The 22,884-nt window shown below is 41.2% G+C and overlaps 1 protein-coding gene across 2 annotated transcripts; it reads right to left on the bottom strand.

Moving 5' to 3' along the window:
- Window positions 1–9,463: 9,463 nt before the first annotated feature.
- On the bottom strand, window positions 9,464–19,164 carry scn4ba (sodium channel, voltage-gated, type IV, beta a). Of its 2 annotated transcripts, XM_030108093.1 has the most exons (6): window positions 18,542–19,164; window positions 18,345–18,462; window positions 10,803–10,966; window positions 10,427–10,643; window positions 10,103–10,232; window positions 9,464–9,863 (listed from the first exon to the last, which is right to left on the bottom strand). In XM_030108093.1, exons 1-6 carry the CDS (start codon window positions 18,662–18,664, stop codon window positions 9,770–9,772), a joined length of 846 nt encoding a protein of 281 aa, XP_029963953.1. In that variant the 5' UTR covers window positions 18,665–19,164; the 3' UTR covers window positions 9,464–9,769. The 2 variants fall into 2 exon arrangements, with proteins under 2 accessions (XP_029963953.1, XP_029963954.1); XM_030108094.1 differs by having other exon boundaries at window positions 18,345–19,164.
- Between the last annotated feature and the right edge of the window lie 3,720 nt (window positions 19,165–22,884).

Here is a 22,884-nt window from a genome sequence, read left to right as displayed (position 1 = left end):
AGAAAAAACCCGTTTCAACTGGATTTTTGATTTTCATGACTTACAAGCTAAAATTCCAACAGAATGACTGAAAAGCATTGAAAGTGTAGTGAGCTGAGCTACAAGTTCCTCTGACACTTTATGGGGACTCAGAACCAGACAGTTTCTGACAGTTTGTGCAGAAATTCTTTGGTTATGCAAACCAGTTGTTTCAGCAGCTGTCTGAGTGGCTGGTCTCAGACGATCTTGGAGGTGAACTTGCTGGATGTGGAGGTCCTGGGCTGGTGTGGTTACACGTGGTCTGCGGTTGTGAGGCTGGTTGGATGTACTGCCATATTCTCTGAAACGCCTTTGGAGACGGCTTATGGTGGAGAAATGAACATTCAATGCACGAGCAACAGATCTGGTTGACATTCCTGCTGTCAGCATGCCAATTGCACGCTCCCTCAATGCTTGCGACATCTGTGGCATTTTGCTGTGAGACAAAACTGCACATTTCAGGGTGGCCTTTTATTGTGGGCAGTGTAAGGCACCCCTGTGCACTAATCATGATGTCAGATCAGCATCTTGATGTGGCATACCTGTGAGGTGGGACGGATTATCTCAGCAAAGTAGAAGTGCTCACTAATTCAATTCAATTCAGCTTTATTTATGAAGTGCCAATTACAATATGGTCGTTTCTAGACACTTTTACAGAGAAACCCAACAGATCCACATGAGCAAGCATAGGCAACTGTGGAAAGGAAAAACTCCCTTTTAACAGGAAGAAACCTTTGCAGAACCAGGCTCAGAGGTGGCCGCTTTCTGCTATTCCGGTTGGGGTGAGGGGACAGAAAGAGAAGGAGATAGGACAGACAGCTTCTTGTATCTACGGTACATACAATTCATATATAAACACAGGGTACATATGTTACAAGAGGAACAATCATCAATGGCATGTAGCAATACAATGAAATTACAGTAGTACGATGAAATTACATTAAAACGAGAGAAGGAGCAGAACTGGGAGCTGGTTCCACATGGTAGGAGCCTGGGGTTAAGTAAACGCTTACACTTACTGGGTGCGGGTTACCTCGATTAATCAGTGGAGCAGCTGATTTATTTGATGCCCAATTAGAATTGCACCCATTGAATCCAGTCTCAATGGATCAGCTGTGATTGCTGTTCTGTCTGCGATCCCTCAAGCTCGGCTCTAGTCCACCAAAGAGACAGCCTCTTCGTCCAGGGTTTTGGTGTTCTGACTATTGGTCTCCCACAGTGGAAAGAGAGAGAGAGAGGGAGAGATCATTTTATTTCCATTGAAATGGACACAGGTTCGCAGATTTATACAATGAATCCATGACTCATTTTCCCAACATCACCTTACAAAACAGTTACATTGAGAGAGAGAGAGAGAGAGAGAGAGCATGCACGACCCCTAACTGTAAGCTTTATTGAATAGAAAGGTCTTAAGCCTCGTCTTAAAAACCGAGACTGTGTCAGCCTCCCTTCCAGACACTGGGAGCTGGTTCCACATAACAGGAGCCTGATAGCTAAAGGCTCTACCTCCTGTTCTACTTTTAGAGAACCTAGGAACCTCCAGCAGACCAGCACTCTGAGAACAAAGCGTTCTCCTGGGACAGTATGGGAGTAATAGCTGTTTAAGATACGATGGGGCCTGGTTGTTCAGGGCTTTATAGGTTAAGAGGAGGATTTTGAATTCTATTCTAGATTTAACAGGAAGCCAGTGAAGGGAAGCTAATATTGGGCTGATATGATCTCTCCTACTGGTTCTTGTGAGAACTGTTGCTGCACCATTTTGAACGAGTTGGAGACTTTTTAGGCAGTTATTGGGGCCCCCTGATAACAAGGAAATGCATGGATTAATTTCTTAGCATTGCCTTGAGTCAGCATGTTCCTGATTTTAGAAATATTACGCAGGTGAAAGAAGGAGGTCCTACAGACCAGTTTAATGTGGGAGTTAAAGGATAAGTCTTGGTCAAAGGTCACTCCCAGGTTCCTCACAGTGTCACTGGGAGTTAAAGCAACACCATCTAGGGACAGTATGTGATTAGATAGTTTTTCTCTCAGGTGTTTTGGGCCAAATAAAATAAATTCTGTTTTATCTGAATTTAGGAGGAGAAAATTAAGACTCATCCATGTTTTTATGTCATTAAGACAAGCGTGTAATTTGACAAGTTGATCGGTGTCATCTGGTTTCAGGGATAGGTAGATCTGTGTATCATCTGCATAACAGTGGAAGTTAATGGAGTGTTTCCTGATGATGTTCCCTACAGGAAGCATGTATAATGTGAAGAGTATAGGTCCTAAAACAGAACCCTGTGGAACTCCATATTTAACTTTGATCCGAGCTGAAGAATCATCATTAACATTAACAAAGTGGAACCTGTCTGTTAAATATGATTGAAACCAGTTTAATGCTGAACCTTTAATCCCAATAGTATATTCTAGTCTCTGTAGTAGAATATCATGATCAACAGTGTCACTATCACACATTTAGACAGATTTGTGACATGTGAACAATGTTTGAAAGAAATGGTATGGGGGGGGGGTGCGGTCCCAGCTCCCAGTCTAGCCAGTCTGGGGGATACTCCATCTGGACCTGCAGCTTTGCCAGAGCATCGTCTCTTCAGCTCTTTGCATACCTGAGCTGCTGAGATCGTGGGTGGTGTGGGGGGGGGGGGGGCTCTCTGGCCCTCTTGAGCTGGACTCTGAGTTCCTTCTGTATCCGCTTCAGCTCCTGTAAGTCGCCTTCTTTGAAGGCCTTTCCTCTTCTGGTTCAGAAGGCCTTTGATGCCACTGCTAATACAGCAGCATCCAGATCTTACTGGAACAACAACATCGTTACAGAAGTTTATATAGTCTGTAGTGCAGTCAACTATCGCCTCCATGTTCTCACTGTGAGGCCCTGCAGTGCTCCAGTCAGTGGCTTCTAAGCAGCTTGGTAACAACTTGCTAACCACGTAAATGCAGTCCACTGAAGACGTCAAACGTGGGTCAACTTGCTTCAGACAACTTTTCTGGTGAAAGATGCATCTGCTGGAGCTTCTCTTTCTGGCTCACAATGTTCTGAGAACTGGCAAAAACTGGATTTCTGGTGGCTTTGTGGGTTACTCACCATTGCTTACCATACCATTAGAATAGTTGAAGAGATTGTCGCATATCTTGCAGCTGATGCTTGAATGATGTTCAGCAGTCGAGCAACATATATTTAAGACTGGGAAGTGTGTTAGAACTGCAAGGTTTCTCTCCAGTCCAGCAATTATGTTGTCATCAAGTCATCAACCAAACTGGAGCTCAGAATAGAAGAGTGTGAGATGTCGGATAGGGACCTTAACTCAGATGAATTAAGCACAAACAGCACATAGAACATTGTAGACTTTCCAACCAGCAATATATAGCATGCATTGAACTAATCTATTGTTATTATAAACACAAATAAATCATATTACATGCAAAATAAGGAAATACATTTTCTATTCTGTTTGGCAAGGATGCTTCAGGAAAAATTCGTTGAGGCTGAACAAAGACTCGGTGAGACAGAGCGCTGCTCTCGGAAATACAATCAGCTTTTTATTTCCAGTATGTATTTTTTAACAAGTCAAAATTTTGAGGTGCATAGTCATGGAGGGAACATGAGCAACATAGTCACAAACACAGACAAACAGCTGAACATTCACAGGGAGGTTGATATAGGAAAACCGGGGGAAGCGGATTGGTTTTTTGCCTGTGTGCACGTTGAATAACCTGTAGTGATGGAAGCAAAATACTGTATTTTACAGCAAGACTTCACCTAACTATAAAATAGTAGAATTGACTGAGATTTTTTTTTTTTTTTTTATGAATTTAAGTCTTTATTTAGAGTTGATTATACAGCCTTTTGATGTGTAAAAACAGTGAGCGAGTTTAAAATGCAGGACTGCAGTGAGAAAATGTGGAGAGGTCAGCATTCACCTGTGCTGATAATTCAAACCTCTTGCTGTGCCTTGGTCTATAAAATATTCTCTTTGAAGAGTTATTGGAGGCAGTTTGCTAGGAGTGGCACACTGACGCGCAACAGACCACGACATGGATCACATCTCACAGTGTGAACGCTTGATGTTGTGCCAAAATAAGAGCATCTTGCTTCTATTTGAATTCTCTTCTTTTATCGTCCTTTTGATTGATTGATGAGATTAATTAAAGGTTTATTATTTAGCTTGTTTTTAGATCTTCCGTCTGCTGTTGAATAGTTTCCTCTTGAAGTTATCTAAAAACTGTAATTTTAATTTTCTGTTATTTTAATTAAGAAATAAAAATAAGTATTTTTATAAAACATCAGACAACAGCTAGAAAGGTCCATCTCCTTTTCCCAAAGCACACCGTGATAGAATCTCGTGCCTTGTTTGGTCAGCAAACAGAAATTTTACTTTTCTTTTTTTAACTCATGTAAGACAGTGAGGAAAACTAAATGAGCATAATCAAGAATGTAAACCCTCCAACATTTTGGCATTTTTACTCAAAGTATGGTACAAACATTTAAAAACGTATTAAAATTATTGGTGAATAATTTCATCTTCAACTGACTGATAAACCGAGGAACTGACTGACCGTTGCAGCCGTGATGTGGAATGTGGGAGGCAGAGAGTAGACTTTTGGCTTGGCAGTGTGAGTTTCAGCTGCTACACATACAGAAGTCGTACAGAGCGATACCATACACAGTTTAACACTGAGATGTCAGTAATACGGCGGTTAGGCGGTTGTCGTAGTGTAGTATACTCGGTGAGTTGTGTGACATTTGAAAAGTTTTGTAACAACAGCAGACATGAGACTCTTGGATTGGCAGTGTGAGTTTCAGCCGCTCTGGCAGTAAGAGCAATACTAACTCTAAGGAATCATAGTGGTCAATCAGATTTCCAAACACCAAATTTGTTCATAATAACTACTGTTACTATTTTAAGATCACTGCAGTCACCAAATCTTGCAAAAAATAGGGATTTTTTTTTTGTTAAACCTTCTCAATGCGTATCATCCCATGTGAAATGTAGCCATCCTTCAATTACAGTTAGTTAAAGAGATAATGACTTATCTTCAAAGTTAAAACTATCATCACTGTGTAAACTAGTTGCAACAGTTAAGCACAACCTTGTTTTGCTATCCAGACTGAAGAAATTATTTAGTTTCTTTTACAAAAGCGTGTAACTCAGCATTGATATTAATAGGACATTGTTGTCTATTCCTTGCAGCTCTAATGAAGAAGCAATAGTGGTGAGCACTATGAGATGTTTGAGAGATTTACCACTGGGTGGCAGTCAACCTGTAGTTTTTGTGCTGTATTGCACCACTGCAGAGGAGCGTTTCACACTGCACAGTGCACACTCTGGTGCACACTCAGTACTGCAGCAGTTCTCTTCAAGCATTTGCTTGACCTCAAGGCTCATGTGAGCATCAGGAGAGGAAAACAAAACAGACAGAAATACCCAGAAAGGAAATAAAAACCTTGAGCATTGAAATAGCCTGTGGAGTCTGATGATTTCACACCCTAATACAGCGTGAATGCACTACAGCTGAATCTGCATCAATAGATTATGTCTCTCTGCATCACTATATCCATCACATAAATGGCAACCCCCCCCCCCCCCCCCCCCCCCCCCCCATGAAAACGGCATTTCACTCTTACACTCTCTTGGATTCCATATGTCAAATTTGCAGGGAATATTCTGATTTGGAGGATTTTTCAGAGAACAAGTCATGAGATGAAACTGTGGAGAATTACAAACCCAGCAAAAAAAAAAAAAAAAAAAAAATCCAATGGACCAAATTATGAGAACTGTGGCCACAAATGTACAGTTTAAGTTATGCATCACAATCCCTACATGAAACTACACATTATATGTTGTTTGTAACACTTGATGGGGTCACGATAGTACATTGACAGACAAATCAACTCCACAATATTGCTTTTTCCTACCGGAAGACTTTGGATGTATATATTTACGCCCTTTACAAAGGGATCATCACATGGTCACGTGTGTGTGTGTGTGTGTGTGTGTGTGTGTGTGTGTGTGTGTGTGTGTGTGTGTGTGTGTGTGTGTGTGTGTGTTGCTTCCATATATATCCATAACATTCACATTTTCACAGAATAACAGGTGCTGTGTCGCCACTAACAGTGTACATTTTCAGACACAGTGTCAGTAGCTCTTACAGTACTCCACAAATTAATCACCATCCTGTTCTATGAACATAGAGAAGGCCTAATCCCATTTATACAGGGCAATAAAATTCCCTTTGAAATCATGTTGAGAACCAGCAATTGGCCTGCTCTGTACTTCACCTTTTTAAAAATCAACACTGTATATATTCATTCAACAAAATCTCCCCGCCTGAACAGTGTAAGTCACTCCATCAAATAAATGCATCTGGAATTCGTAGCATTTCGGTCCTCTCAGTACATGAACTTTCATTTCACCAAGCAGGTTGCACACATGTCAAAAACATACGTGATAAAGTTTTTGTTTTTCACTTTGGTTGAAATACAGCTGTCAAAATAAAAAACATGGAAAAATGCTCTTATTTCAGAATCAGGCTCATTTAAAACATTCCACTGATTTTAACTTCTGATTTAAAGACGCAATAATGACAAAAGCAAACTTTCAAATGAACAGAGTAGGAGATTAAATGAGGAATGAAACACCGTTATCATAAAGCACATTTGTTAAATTGGTGGAAAAACATGGCAGCATACATCAAAATGTAGATAAACTGGATGAACCAGTGTGTCAGTCCAGATGAAACATGGGCGGAAGAACTGAACGATATGTCAGGGCTTTTCCAGCTTGAATTCTACTTCTTCTACTTTCCATCTACTCCAGGAATTTTATACCAAGTGTAAATGGGACCACAAGTAGACCGATCTAATGCAGGCAAATCGTCTAATGTAGATATATGATCCTAATGTCAATGCATTAGTTCAAATGAGATACATTTGAGTAGTGTCGGTACATACATCAGTGCGATGAACAGTGCCTTGGACAGACAGAAGAGCCAGCCGGTCCAGACACGCCTATAAAGTGCCTTATAACAGGTTATTGCATAATCTGATGTCCATCTTATTGCTTCCATTGAAAGCAAGAAGGAAAATGCACTCCAGCAATAGAGAGCGTCAGGCCGACAGAAGCGAACAATTACAAAAATAAAATAAAATCTTGTCGTAGACCTCTGTTCCAACGTGACAACATGTACTCAATGGCTAAAAACCATGTCAGCACAGTTTTGTCAGAAACATTTGTAGTTAATGTACAAATGTTGGCTTTTTCATTAACTCTGATACAATATCATCAATATCATAAAATAAAAAAAAAAAACTAAGGACTGTGAGGATTCAGCTGTGATTTTTGTTACGAAGCCACTTTGAATACTGATAAAGTGCTGTATCGTTTGTATGCAAGGCAGGTGTTCCACTTTCTGATGTCAAAGTGTGTGTGTGTGTGTGTGTGTGTGTGTGTGTGTGTGTGTGTGTGTGTGTGTGTGTGTGTGTGTGTGTGTGTGTGTGTGTCTGGCTCTCAGCTGTTACAGCTTTGGTAGCTATGTATCTGGGTGGGGCAGATCATGTCTGCCCTCTTCACCGAAGTGACCTCTATCTGTCAGCGGCTATGAGAGAGCATTCCAGTTCCCAGTGAGCATTTCAGCACTAACTTCTCCTCTGAAGTCTTTAGTGGATTTCACGTGGTTTTGAAAAAAAAGCAAGGAGCGAAAACCAATATAAACCCTCCGTTTGGACATGTCCCTCTCATTTACATTCATATATCTCTCTGTATTTGTCAGCTTACTCCTAAGAAACCCCTTGAACGCCACTATCCTCAGCACTAAAACACTGGTTCTAACAATACCTTCATTATTTTCAATGTTCATAGGTTTTCAATACAGTCACAGCCACCATTTGTTATCCAGACTTAACCCTGGACTTAATGACAATAAAAAGATGGACTTGTTGAAAAATTAGGGAATAAATATACACATATGTATATAATTTAAACATTTAACTATCTTTATATCAAATTAAAATATTTGTTCCCTGACAATCTGTACATTCTAATGCAGTAATCTCTCTCACTGCAGTGCTGCCTGTAACACTGAGGGTGTATCAATAGACTTTTTGGCCTACAGCACTTTTACAATATAGAGTATTGTTTGCTTGAGTGGGCAGCTAACCAGAGACGGTCCAGTTGTGCATGTGCTGTACTGGTTGAAGCAAACTGAAGACCGCATTTGTTGCTCTCTCCACCAACAAAATATGCTGTTGATGTGATTTATGTATGGCGCCGACTTCTTAAACCCTTCTTATAGTTTTTGAAGTCTTTTACTCACTCTTAGAGTTAGTAAAAGGTTCTTACTTATAGAATCTGTGAAAAAGTGACTGACTGCAGGCCAGGGGTCTAAATGTTTCTTTGAAATCACCTGGTTTGAAGGTGCTTTTTGAAAAGGGTTGCAGCTGTGCTGGAAGGGGCATTGACAGAGCGTCAACACTTCAGGCTGAGGTGGAGGGTTGAACGGGACCATACAGAGACACACAGACACGTTCCTGTACTGTGGTGCAACATACACTTATATGACGTTATATAAAATGCGCACATGCTAAGAATGCATTGGTTATTTGTCAGAAGCAGCATGATTAAGGTCATTCCTTTCTATAGGGAGCTGGGTAGTCTGGGGATTGTCTCTGATGAGGGGTAGGTTTTTTTTTTTCTTTTCTTTAAATAGTTTTTCTGTGTTTTTATCCTCCCACAAGCAGTGAGAGCAGAAGCAAAAACAGGCACCTGTGTTTATCTAAAGCAAAATAATAAAACCTGTGCAGAACTGGATCCTTCAGTCGCCACACGATGCCCCGCTCCCTCGCCATGTTCTATCAAATTCTCCAACTAGCATTACACTGAACCAAACACCCAACCGGAGCCCAGCGGTAGACATGAAAGTTAGTGTGGCAGAGGTTAAGTTGAAGGCATGAGGGTCGGAAAAAAATAGCTTTCAAGACTCTTAAAGAACAAACAAATGAGTGACTTGATACTCACAAGCACAGGAGATTGTATTTCCATAGTTAAAATGCCATTTCACATGTTTTGTTTAAGTTTTTCTTTAAATGTGAGAAAAAAAACCAAACTTTCTTTCTTTCATGAAGATCATTCGTGGTCAGTAGTCTCCTGGATCATCTACATAAGAGAAGCTTTTTTTTGTAATATTTGTGCTTTTCTTCCGATGACTTAATGGCAGTTCAAAGATTCTTGGAATGTATTTATGTGTTCCCACTGGATGGCTTTGTTTGACTGTAGACTTATAAACCATGAATCCAATATACTGTAGGTGGTGTTTCAGTATCACAATAATCCTTAATTTCAACAAATAAAAGCGAGGTGATGGCAGATGGTTTTTCTTTAACACAAAGTTTAGGCCAGTAAGAATATCGCTGGTAGATGAACCTTGATTTGGAGAGCGATTATGAATGTTTGGAATTACCAAATAAAGTCACGGGCTTTACTGTGGGAATGGATGTTTGGTTCAGTATGATGTAGAGCGGTATTTAACAACAATGGCAGCACTCTGTGAAACAAGTGGGCTGTCATGTAAGCGAGAGAGCGATCCAGGCCTGTGCATATGTCGCACTCCCAAATCTCAAGCATGATTTAAAATAGCCATTTACAAGTTGTATTGTTTAGCCACTAGTAGGATAAAACAGTCCACTGATAACAGCTTTTTCTCTGAGTGTGTACATTTGTCTAACTTATATACAAACATACAGACATACTTTGCATTATGCTCAAGCCTTTGGTGTCCCTTTGTTATCAGCTTTGGCTCCGGAAAGTCCATTTTCTGTGTTGTCATTCCCTGAGGAGCTCACCAGGCACTCTTTACTGCAGAGGGTGGAAAGGACAAAAGTCAAGATGTGTGCATGTAGAGGAGAAACATGTCACATGAAAGTTGTGGAGAAACATGTCACATGAAAGTTGTGGACACTGGACTGGGACTAAAGCTCAGACTGGAAGATGTGGGGACATACTGCACACAACACTTACCTTTACAGAGACTTGTATTATGAACAAGTTGTAATGTTTTAAACTATGTTCAGTGTAATAAACATGATTCTACTCACTTCTTCTCATCATCCTTCAGCAGGAAGTGTACAACCAAGGCCTTTATCACCATGACAATGATAACTAAGCCAATGACTCCACCCAGCACTGAGACAATAATGACCGTCAAAGTATTGTCAACCTCCTTCACTGAAAACAGGAAGAGAGGGAAACACAACATAATCAATCCAGGTGAAGACGTTCAACAACTTAAACTTCATATACTAGCAGAATAACACCTGGCTGTGGGGTAAGGTGGTGACAATAAACAACAACAAGGGAACGGCTATACCGTCAAACAAGCAAAAGTTGTATATTTGTGTGTCTGTGCTTCAGCCACATACGTTGGTCTACCACTTTAAGAGTGAAGGTAGCGCTGTGGTTGCGATTCTTCTCTTTTTGGTTTCTGGCAAAGCAGATGTAGTCTCCGGCATCCTCGAAGGTGATGTTCTTCAACAGGATGGAAATGTTGCCTCTAGACGAACCGACAAACTCCACACGGCTGTGGAATATCTCCACCTTTGGCTCCACGCCCGCCATAGGAATTTCTGCTTGGCAATACTATAAACACAAACGTATTTAGTTAGATTAACAGTGTAAATGGTTGGATTATGGGTGATATAATCAGCATTTTTTTCCAGCATGTTACAGGAAAGAGGGAGTTCTGTGTCTGTATTTACATTGCGTCCAAGTTGTAGCAGGTGTGTGTGCATGCTGTACCTTCAGGAGGGTTCCATTGTCATTATATTCCCATCTGAAGTAGAGGTTTCTGATGCCGATACAAGACATGTAGGAGCAGGGCAGCAGAACTGTGGAGCCATTTATTGCTTCGGTCATAGACACTTTACCTGTTGTCACCTCGAGCCCACCAACATGCCACACACCTGTTAGAAAAAAAAAAAAAATCAAAATCAGAAAAGTTCCTCAAACATTTTGAGTTTACAAAAATGTAACCCTTTTCCTGACTGAGATTAATCATTCTTCCAAACCATTGTTGATTGATGTAAGAAGAAATCTCATCTACACCTCGTGTTTGGATCCTGTTTTGCAGGTTATATTAATTTTGCAACGACAGCTGGTATGATTCCCAGATAGTTGCTTTGGTGTCTCTCACACGGTTTGGATCTATTTATAAATGCTCTGGACTGCACTGACCTGCTGAGGATCACATTACACTTGGACGGGGCGCAGACAGCATTGGTGTGCATGCATGCCGATGTGTCCGTGGCGAGCTCGCGTCTACTTAGGTGTAAGAATTTTGCACCACCTGCTTTGCGGTTCTGTGAAGACATCTATATTCACACTAAACACTCATTGGAGCGTCACTGGAATCTCACTCAGTCAGCTCGGATGAACGCTCTGCCTGCTATTGTAAGTTCGGTGTTAATATCTCTGGATACTCTGTAATGCTTTGTAATCGCTGACTATGAAGGCGGTATATGCTGCCAGGTTCACCCTCTTTAGATTGTGACTTTGCAGTAATTTTCTTTAAAGGTGGTCAGTAAGATGTGTTCTCTATTTTTGTTGAAACAGTATTTTTTGTCAATAACTCAAATACCATTGGATAACCTGAAGGTTTCCTGTTGGTTTAACGCCACATGTTTCAGGAAACATGCATTTATGGGATGAGCAACATACCAGTAACAGTAGATCAAAGTATATGGTTTGTATGAATGAAAAAATTGACAAAACTTTTGTTTTTTCTTTGCAGCAGTTATTAAATATATTGACAATCAGGTCTGTGATTAACACCTCTCAGTGCAGACGTTAATATGAAACTCATGTCTCAACAATCTGGTACACACACGCACACACACATACACACAAGACAATGCATCTTTCCTTTTATGTTTTCAATCAACAGCTCAGAAACGATGTGAACAGTGTGCTGTGAAGCGTCTGAGAAATTATGCAACCTTGATGTGGTGTTGGGCTCAAAGTGTGAAAGTTTTTAAACATTTGTTCACGTGGAGCCGCTGAGGGAAATAGAGTTGTAGATAGAGTTAACAATACACAGAATGCTCCATGTCCTTTTCTTCTGGGTTCGTTGTGGAAGTTGAACCTGTTTCTGTGTTCTATATTATGCTATGACTCCTTTGCAAAGTGAACCTGAGTTGCAATAACTTGGTGTATTTTCTGGGATGGATGTTAAGACCTTTCTGCTCAGGCTGGAATGCATCTTCTTTTCCTCAGTTCAGATAAGGAGCTATGCACTAAATCTTGTGTTTGACAATTATGTTGTCTATCAGATCTTTCTATAAATGTCTATAAAGTTCTATGCCCCTTCTGGATCATCTAACCATATGAACCATCACTAGGCACCTGGAACTTTATTTATTGGTCATTAATCCAGTGGATTGTCCATTTTTCAAACTTGTTTTCTACATAAACTCCACGAGATGTTTGTCTTCTTCTGACTTTTTCTTTTTTCATCATAAATGCTTTCTGGGAAATCACTGTTATAGCACTGAACCAACAACATGTCGAGTTCCTGTTAACTGTAAAACGAAGAGGTTTGACACTTTGTGTCCTCCAAATTGTGTCAATTAAGAAAGCTTAGTAAGTGGACTTCACTACGGCACAAACACTTCTTGATATCTGACGGCTCTGGTACGTTGTCCTCATGAAGACCTTGAGCAGTTAGTGTAATGGGTGCCTTCATTTCTGCACACTTCCAAGTCCCAAATCAGACTTCAACGGCTGTTTGTATGGCGAAATCACATATAGGTACTTTATTCATCCCTGTGAGGAATTCATAAGATTTTAATCCATATTCTAAGGATAGAATGTAAAAATCATAATCAAGGCTTTTTGTTTTAAGTTGGTAATAAAGCTTCCTCCGTGGACCTCAGATTTCACTGGACCTTTCACGTTGAGAACTGGTTTTCCAAGTGTAGTTGGGCAACTTCAAAATGATCAAAGACAGGATCATCATAATTTTAACCTAACCATTGATGTACTGTAGATGAATTAATCTGCTAGCCTCGCTCTTCTGTCAGTTTTCTCTTTGATACTCGTTTTCCATCATTTCTTTCACCAGTTGTGAATTCTCAATATCATTCATTGTTGTATAGAGATTATTGATGAAAATTGTTTTGGTTTGCATTTTCTGTTTCATCATTGGTATAAATCCATGCAGTTTAAACCCTTACATTTTGAAGTTCATTCGCTGTACAGTAACAAATCATAAAGCATACATTTAGGAGCTCTTTGTTGATCTTTCTGTATAAGATGAGAGAAAACTGCTTGTAGTAATTTCCCAACATCACATTTTCTGGTCATATCTTTATTTTTATTTTTTTTACATTGGGGACATTTTGCAGAGTGTTGTTTGTTTTTTTCCAACTATGCTGGCTCATTTTGCTCTGAATGTCATTTGGATATCTTACCCAGAAACATTGCTAAAAGGAGAACTAATTTAAGCATAAAACGTGATTATATATGTGCTTCTTTGGCTGGCATTGCTGTTGTCAACGTCAGATGATGTGTTCATTCTTTATTTATTGTTCATCTACAAATAATTTTTGTAACTTCAGTAAAGAGACAAGGCCACTTTTTGTAGTTTTGAGTAGTTTACTTAAAAAAAAACACACACACATTGAAAAAAATGGGGTGGGGAAAAAAATCCAAAACATTGCATTGTTTTGAACTTCGATAACAATAAAAATTTTACGGTTTCTTTACTTTTTTTCATTATGCAATGAATAGAAACTTATAGAACCTTACAGCATAATTTCAAGAACATTTAATCAGCGAGCTTTAAAGATGAGAACTGTAAGGTCTGGGTTGAAATCTGAGAGTCTGAACTTTATAAACCTTTGAGAGTATGGATGTGAAGTCATGGTATTTATGCTGGTATATATACTGAAGACACAGATTTTAAACATTTTCTGAATCTAGTGAATGCTGCTTTCAGTGGCATGTAATCAAACATATTAGAGTGTTCTTTTTTTGTAATTTGTTTTTCCTTTTCTGATTCATCTCTGCAGTTGTCTCTTCTTGTCTTATTTTTACTGCCTCTCTGTAGTAATCTTGACTCGGCTCTTTTTGTAGCATCTCAGGTCATTTGGGTTCCGCCTGTTCATTTCTGGATTTTTTGCTGTCTCTAAATGGGCTCTCTGTATTTTTTCCCAGCACTGGGCACTTTTCTGACGCTTTTTTTCCCTCCCGTTTTTCTCATTCATTCTGTTTGTTGCTGCTTTCAGGTCCCACTCCTCAGGGACACTAAATCTAAATAAAAACAGAGGAGATGCGGGTAGCTGCTTGGTGTGTGTTTGCATCTTTTTCGGTGCAGGACAGTCACTTTATCAAATACTGCCTTACAGGCTTGAAACAGTCCTTTTGAACTCTGCTGAGCAGAACAATGAAAAAACTTATACCCTCCACCAATAATTACTGTGTGACAAGACTTGCGTTGGGATGAATGTTGTGACAGAAAACAAGCAGGCATGCGAGTGAGATCTCTCTGGCTTATGCTGTGTCTTTATCATCACTGTCTTCACGGTGATGGCTTCCATGAGAAGAGTGTCCCCCCTCAAGCCTCGAAATAGATTTCACACCTACCTCGCTTTACACCTCTGCCCTATACTATCGCTTTCCTCTCCATCTCCTCACTCTTCCCTTTGCTCGTCTTCAGTCTTTACAGTTTGTCCTGACAACACCCACAGACCACGTAGCGTTGTTTTCCACTGCGTGCATGAATGTTATTGTACATGTGCACTTCCTTGTAAATGTCGGGATACACATGAGTAATAGGCTGGAATACATGATATTTTTAGCTTTACAATCAAATATCTCTTTGTCCCAGCTGGGAAACATCAATATCTGCATCAATGATGGTAAGAAAAGGAGTGTTGTGTGTGTGTGTGTGTGTGTGTGTGTGTGTGTGTGTGTGTGTGTGTGTGTGTGTGTGTGTGTGTGTGTGAATGTCCTTGGCCGACTGTCAAGGTTAGTGTTTTTTTTCTTTAAGTAGGCCAGAGATTGAAGGGTTAATGGATTTCTGAGTGAACCCATAGAGAGCTGACTGAGGACACTCTGAGAAAGACTGAGGGAGAGGGGAGTGATGGGAAAGGTAGGAGAGGAGTGGAGGTGGATAATAGGAAGGCGTGAAGAGGAAAATGATGGTAATGAAGGGGGGACGGCCTGTAGGAAGGGCTGAAGGAGGGTCACACGTGAGGAGTAGGACTGCTTCAGGCCCTCGGGGTCACAGTGTGTAAACATGAGGAGACAGATTGAGTAACATGATGGGCATGCAAACCAGCATCAACACAAGTGTGCTTATTACATTAACATGCCGACTACTGATGATACATACGTCTCTGGTAATTGCAGTGTTGCCACCAGACTGCTGTGTATCTGCGTCTCTCTCTTCTCACTGCACCATATTACTCATATGTTGCTGTCTGTAGTTTATTCATCGCTCAGAAGGGTTGTGTAATTTCTAATGCTTATACATGGGATCAATAACTGGAGCTGTCTGCCCGGTTTTGATTTCTCTGTGTGAAAAAACAGTGATGGTTTGAGAGTGTTGGAGACATTTCTGCCTGCCACCCATTCATGTTCGCATCAGGCTTCAGTTTGCATCTTTGATTGTAATATCAAAAGTGTTTTAAAGTCAGGATTTTTCTTTATGAATGAGCATCAACATTAACAGCTGGCTTTGATCAGTGCTTTGTTTTACCTGCACTTTCCTGTCTACGGCTTCTGTTGTCTTATTAGAAAATAATGATACAGTGATTCCCAGATTAATTACAGAGGTGTGCTTATATATTTAAAAATGCCTCTCTGTTCTTTATATCGTACTGTCAAATGCGTAATAAAATATATATTGATGATGAATATTATATGAAATATTACAAGAGCTAAAGCAGACAAACTGATAAAAAAAAAAAATAATGAATAAAATCGTGAAAAGTCATCATCATGATTTGATTGCGTATTATCTGTGGGTCAAATCAAACAGTTGAAAAAGTTCAAAAAGCTGAGTTGAAACAAAATCAGTGTACTTTTTCTTTAACTTGACCAAGAGATCAGGTGTTAGGGTTTGCAGAATAAGTTAATAAACATCTTTCCAGTTGTCTTACAGCAAGTCCCAACTTGAAATGATGTCATTTAAAAAAACGGTTGAATTTCAACACAACGCTGAGTCACAAAACAGCGTGGCCATGTCCAGTAGAGCTGTCCTTCCTCGAGCTCTTTCGAGTATAAATAAATCATGACGTTGCATTTAATTAATCAGAACAGCAAAACAACCACCGTGAAAATGAAACTCGAGAGTCCTCGAAACTGCCTCAAGCCCACCCTCTGTAAACCCGTCTTTTATTATTCCTGCTCTGGAATGCTCTGTAATACTAAAAACAGCTTGGAACTCCAAGGTCTGAGGTAACTAGAAAACAGCAATACAACAAGAAGATATCGCCTTTGATTAAAGAGGGAAAACAACAGAAGTGAAGACAACTCTTCTGGAAAGGATTTTCTGCCTTTTTAGTGATCAAATAGTAATAAGTTTCAATGAAGAATACTTCACTGAAATGTAACTTGTATGGATGATGGTACTGTTTCAAATCTATGCTTTACAAATATGTTGACGTATTCATTTTGAGTCCCTTTGACTATATACCAATAATTTATTATCTTTTAATCAAGTTTAATCAAGTTTGGTTTTCTTTTATCGTCAGTGAATGTAGCTTATGATGTGAGGGTGAAGTTTACAGCGTAGTCCTTCCCACTTATATTTCTATGAGAGATTTGAAACACATGTCTACATTTTATGTTCATACTTTCATGCTGCTTCTTTATGTTAAAGATTTACAAAATCCTCAGTACGCTTGCTGACGATGGGTGTGTGAAGAAGTATTGCATCTGCGATAAATATGACCTATGTGGACTTTTCTTGGGTTCATTACGGCCAACGATGCTTAAGCATGTTAGAGTTGAGCGCAGCTCGGGCCTGAGATGCGGTGAAGGCCCAGGGATCATCTGAAGTGGGATTATTGACAGAGTAGCCTTGAGTTTCACACAATTCTAGCAGCGCTCCCCAGGCCACTCTCATGTCTCACCTTCCTTCAGGTGTGTCCAACTACACCTCAAACAATTCAACATTACTTTTCTCTAACCCGATCCATCGTGTATTCGCTTTTTCATGATTCAACTTCAAACGCAACAAACTAATGGGCTTTTTTGAGTGCAAAGTCATTACTTGTGGTGTGGAAACCATCTTTTTTTCTCCTAATTTATTGGTATAACAACATAAATGATGCACATCTTACAAGTTAATGGATGAATAGAAATTATCATTGAGAAAACAAATTGATATTAAATATAAAGAGACTATTATTGCAGCTGATCACTTTTGCATAGAATTCTTTGACTTGAATGGGCAGGATGATTTAATACTATGCAACACAGTCTTCTGAATGATATGGCCCTAAAATTCTGCTCTTCACTCTTTTGCATCATACCACTTAAAAACTATCAATATTAAATAAAAAAAGCTAAAGGATTTTTGCAGATAAGAGCAGACTACATGGTTCCACACTGGAGTCAGGGTGGGTACGAGGAAAAGCACAGCTCACCACTGCACCACGACGTTACCACCTGCACCGTATCACATAAACAAACATGATATGAGCTGCGTAACAAATGCTTTCTGACGTTCTGACAGCTTAAAGTTTAGCTTCATGTAATTTCCTACCCAGTTTGTGTTATTTTGCTCTGTGAAACACTGTGAATGTCTTGTTGGGTACATTCACAAGTAATCATTTAGCAAGTCCCTCAGTCATCGAAGCAACCAGATATCCAGCATGTTCAAATCCAACTCGAAGGTTGGATGTGACTGGCCTTCTTGTCCTCAGAATGAGTAAACATCGCCTGTTATAATATTAAGTATTTTATTCTAATGGCGTAGGCAGCTGGGGCAGAAGTGACGTGAAAAATGATTAAACGTGAAACAGAATTTAAGGATATTCAGTAACAGTATGTCTCACCAATCACAGTGCACCACTCAGTCTGAAATGAAACATTTTTTTAATAGTAAATGGTCCATAAAGAAGAATGTAGAGGCAAGTTTTACTTTATTGCAATCCAGAATAGAGCAGAATTCTTTTTATTGCCATTCTAGGAAACAATCTCACTAGATAAGGTTTTATCCAGTCTCAAGCTCACAATGAAACATTTCACTGATGAATGGAATATTGTTGAGATAGGGTGAAAGAGAGAGAGAATGACACGGCACATAGAGGTAAAGTGAGCAGCATAACTCACCCAGCAGCAGCGCAACTGCCAGACCAGCATGAAGTAGATCCCCTGATCTCAGCCGGCCAGAGACACTCGCACCGGTGCCGTCCACTGACGCCATGACACCAACGCCACCTGTCTCTCTGTAGTTACAGAATGTGTGTCTCTGTCAGTCAGTCCTTCCGTCCTGTCGGTGACTGGATGTGTGTTTGACTTGTGTGGCTTTGGAGCAAGATGGGACGCTGAGCGGTGCAGCTGTAGGCAGAGTCTGAGTTCCTGCTATCAGTCCCTCCCTCTTCTCTCCTCCTCTGCTCTCTGTCCCAGGAATGAACAGAGGGAAGAAGCATAAAACGAGAGGAGCATAAATTCCTTAAGGGAGCTCCCTCCTGTCCAGTTGTCCACTGCTCCACTCTCCAGCAGCAAGGAAGAAAAAAAGAAACGACTGAAAAATGCAGCAGCTGAATGGATAGTGCAGACTCTCTTTCTTTTTTTTTTCTTTGCCTCCCTCCTGTTCCTTCCCTCTGCCGTGGTCTCGGGCAGACTTGATGGTGATTATCCGGCAAAGCAGAGTGTGAGGCAGCAGGCAGAGAGGAGAAGCGAGGCAGAGCGGTAGCGGCGCAGCAGCGTAGTGTCAAACAGCTCCACTGCTCCAGCAGCAGCAGCAGCAGCAGCAGCAACAGCCAGGGAAGCAGGCTGGCCAAGAAACCCCATAGGGGGGGGGGAGACGGAGGCTGGAGGGGGGAGGAGAACACACAAGAGGCACAGAGGGATGCTGGAGCAAAGCCAGCCGTCAGGCAGAAAAGCAGAAAGTGCGTGTCTCCCCAGCCAGCGCAGGGAGGAATGAGCGAGAGAGGCACTGCAGAGGCAGAGGTGAAGAGAGAGAGAGAGAGAGAGAGAGACAGAGAGAGACAGAGAGGGAGGGAGTGTGAAGGAGGGGACAGAATGAGTTGGGGGGGCGAGGGCTACAGGCGTGATGTCTGCTGCCACATGGACACACACAGACACACACACACCTAGCACATAAAGCTGAATCAACCTCACTGAAGCTCTTATGTTAAGACGCAGGCTGGACGCTTCGCCAAAACCATACATCATTCACGCCAAATTCCACTTCCTCTTGACTCGATAATGCATCAGAAGATCTGATCCATTAGCAAGTTTCCTATCCAGTCACTTAGGAGTCTCAAACGACTCTCATTTTCATCATCAGTGGTTACTGTAAAAACCCTGATGCTGGCAGGATAATCTGACGTGAGTGTGTGTGTGTGTGTGTGTTTCACATTATAATTAACATAACTTCCATCCATAAACAAACTAAATGTTCACCGGATGTTGTAAAACAAAACAAGGCAGAACAGTTCAGGCTGGCTACATCATCTGTTCCTAACATACACAGAGAGTAACAGTGACGCTGTAGATTACGTTGTTAAGAGTCTTTTCCACCGGCTCAAGGCCGTCCACACACCCCATTCCCACCTCATGCCGTTGATTGTTATTGGTCCTGCTCGGCCCATAAGACAGTAACGTGTCCTTCACTACATCCTGACACGAGCAGCTGACAGCACATTACACAATTCATAATCGAAGGTTCATCAATCTCGGCCCAGCCTTCAACGTGATTGGCTGGTTGTGAACAATCACCAAAGTCCTCTACCTGAATGTGCAGCCTGACCTCATTCACAGGATTCATGACTTCCTCGCCCGTCGATAAACATACGGCCAGAGTCACCGTCTCTCTCCGAGGCGCACGGGGCTACATCCGACTCTCCTCTTCTCATGTAAAGTACGAGAGAAATTGAGCGATTTTGAAACTTCCCTCATGTCAGGGTCTACGGTTCGATCACGCTTCAGTTGCAGGGATGTGCAGAGAACGATTGTTCATTGACATCATGAAAGACTTTCTTTCTGAGCGGTGGAATGTGATTCTGTGCTACTCTATTTCATTCTACTGATGTGAGGAAGGAAAGTAAAGTGTCATTTTTTTAATGTAATTAGCACAAGATCTCTTTGTACTACACCTACTTACCCCCAAGTCGACACATTTTTATGACTTGGCATGACAGATATGTGGGTTGTTTTGGCACCACTTTAAGCTCACTGGAGAGTTGGCACGTTGTGGGTTGTAGATGAATCTGTGATTAATGCACAGTCATACACCTCTCATAATCTTTGAGTGAGTGGATTTTTTTTTCTGATAAGATGATCATTTTGCTTCAATTGTGCACTTCAATAGAAACAGAAAAAAACAGACACTTGTATCAAAGCATTTCAAAAATTCTTGTTTTACTTGTTTCTGGTTTGTACCTGTTTTCATTTCTGTTTTTTTCTCCTCTTTCCGTCACTGTCCATAAAGCCATGATGGATGTGTAACCTCACACAACCACGTGCTGTCAGGTCGTTCATCTCTTGGACTTTGCTGTCATTTCCAAGTTCAGCTGTGCAGGGGGTGGGGGGGGGGGGTGATAGATCAGATACACGCTGTACCTTAAAGCAATAGGCCACGTAAGGACAAATGTGTACTATTGTTGATGAAGGTAAATACACAAAATTAAAAAAAAAAAAAAGACATGCATGTAATGGGAGTTGAAACAAGATGCGTGCAGATAGTATTTCATGACATGCGTCTTTATTTATGCACACCAGCACCCAGTCACATGCGTGCACACCTGCCTCTGGACAGGGTGACCTTGGATGCTGTGCATAGAAGGAGGGCGGAGTGAGAGAGGACGTTACACTGATGGGAGGCGAGCGATGGGCTTCGGGGCTGCTGGGTACGGGTGAGAGGAAAGACAAGTTCAAGGGGAGGAAAGACAACTCGGGGAAGAGTGGACAAGGGGAGCAGGAGGGGTGGGGGGTGAGGTTGGGGGGGGGGGGGGGGGCTGGCAGGAGCCAGGGGAGGAGAAATGACAGGAGGCAAAGGAGGGAGGTGAGATGAGAGGCGGAGAGAGAGGGGGAGGGAGTGTGGGATCTCTTTCTGGGACAGCCGAACAGTGAAATGCTGCAGTGAAGCCTTAAAGCTGAGCTGGTCCGAACACGGCGACGAGGAGACGCTTCTCTCTTTCTGTACCTTCACCACCATCTCCCACGCTCCCACCACTTTCTCCTTCATGATTAACCTTCATCTCACCCCACACTTCGACCTGTTCTCTGTCACCCTCCTCCCCATCCCTCTCCCATCTCTCTCTCTCTCTCTCTCTCTCTCTCTCTCTCTCTCTCTCTCTCTCTCTCTCTCTCTCTCTCTCTCTTTGCACCAGCCAGTGAGTGAGCAGATTCAGAACGCATCTGAGTGGAGGACAAGTGGGGTGGGCCTCTTCCTCTCTCTGCCTTTTCTTTTCATCCGTCCTTCCTCTTTTTCTTTACCTGAGCAAGTCAGTCTGTTGTTATTTGCTCCTTTAGTCTCTGTTCTCATTATTTTCCCCTCCTGTTCTCATTTTTCTGGACTCTGTCCTTTCCTACTCTTGTCTTTGCGTTTGTTTCCTTTTTCTTTTTGAGTCTATCTGAGTGTTTCTTTCTGCAGTTTGTGGTCCTGTTGATTTTTTTTTTGTGTGTTTGTGCATGCGTGCGTGTGTGTGTGTTTGTGTGTGTGTGTGTGTGTGTGTGTGTGTGTGTGTGTGTATTCATCTGTCTGTCGGTTTGGAAAAGAGACCATTGAAAGGTGAGTCCTGTCGAAAGTTAAGTGCTGGTCTGCAGTACCTAAAGACTCACTGACACACACACACACACACACACACACACACACACACACACACACACACACACACACACACACACACACACACCTACTTTGGAAGTTGGAGCTGTTTGGTGACGGTATGTTGTGAACCTTGAGCAGGTCATGCCGCTGGCCTCTTGTTTAAGATGACATGCTGGAGTTTTGCTGTTGTCTCGTCTCACATGAACAACATCTGGAGTTCGATTGGGGTTTCACTCTTCTGAGGTAGTTTGAAAATGTTCAGGGAATGTTTGAGATTTGCTTAGTGTTAATCCTTGACGTTCTGACTTTGTATAGAACACATTAACCAAAAGAAGAGATTGTGCATGTGTGTATGTATGTGTGTATGTATGCACGTGCGCATCCTCGTGTACATATGTGGTGAAAATGTAATTTATCTCAGTAATTTAGTTAACATTTCATGTGGTTTAATAATATGCATTGCAAAATTCTTGGTTTGTGAATTTGTTTTATAATAATAATTGTTGCATTTTGTTCTATTTGTACTTAATTGCAAAACTTCCCCTTATATATCATCTATTTCCAGCTTCAGATTGACTTTCTGTACTCTGGCCTAGTTTTCTGTCACACCTACATTTTGTTGACGTGACACATCCAGAACGGTATTGCACTGAGAAAAACGTGCAGGTTAGCAGCTGGTAGATTGGTTGAGTCCATAGAGTCTCGCTACATTTTGCAATGAAAGATGATGATGATGTTTCACAATCAGAACTGATCTTCCTCAATTTAAAATGCACTTTAATAGCTTTTTTAAAAAAAAATGAACACAACTTTGGCATATGATATTTCATAATATAATCTCCTCTAAAATGGTGCATGTGCTGACATTGTGTC

The sequence above is a fragment of the Salarias fasciatus genome, chromosome 14 (assembly GCF_902148845.1).
Source record: "Salarias fasciatus chromosome 14, fSalaFa1.1, whole genome shotgun sequence".
In the NCBI taxonomy this organism is placed as follows: Eukaryota; Metazoa; Chordata; class Actinopteri; order Blenniiformes; family Blenniidae; genus Salarias; species Salarias fasciatus.
The sequence above is the reverse complement of the archived record's forward strand: the minus strand, read 5'-3'. Positions and strand labels throughout refer to the sequence as shown.

Coding starts and splice junctions, on each gene's coding strand:
- scn4ba (XM_030108093.1), bottom strand. CDS start 18,664: ATGCTTCTTCCCTCTGTTCATTCCTGGGACAGAGAGCAGAGGAGGAGA. Junction 10,233..10,426: donor TCTTAAAGTGGTAGACCAAC/GTATGTGGCTGA, acceptor TCCTGTTTTCAG/TGAAGGAGGTTGACAATACT. Junction 9,864..10,102: donor CTGAAGGATGATGAGAAGAA/GTGAGTAGAATC, acceptor CACCCTCTGCAG/TAAAGAGTGCCTGGTGAGCT.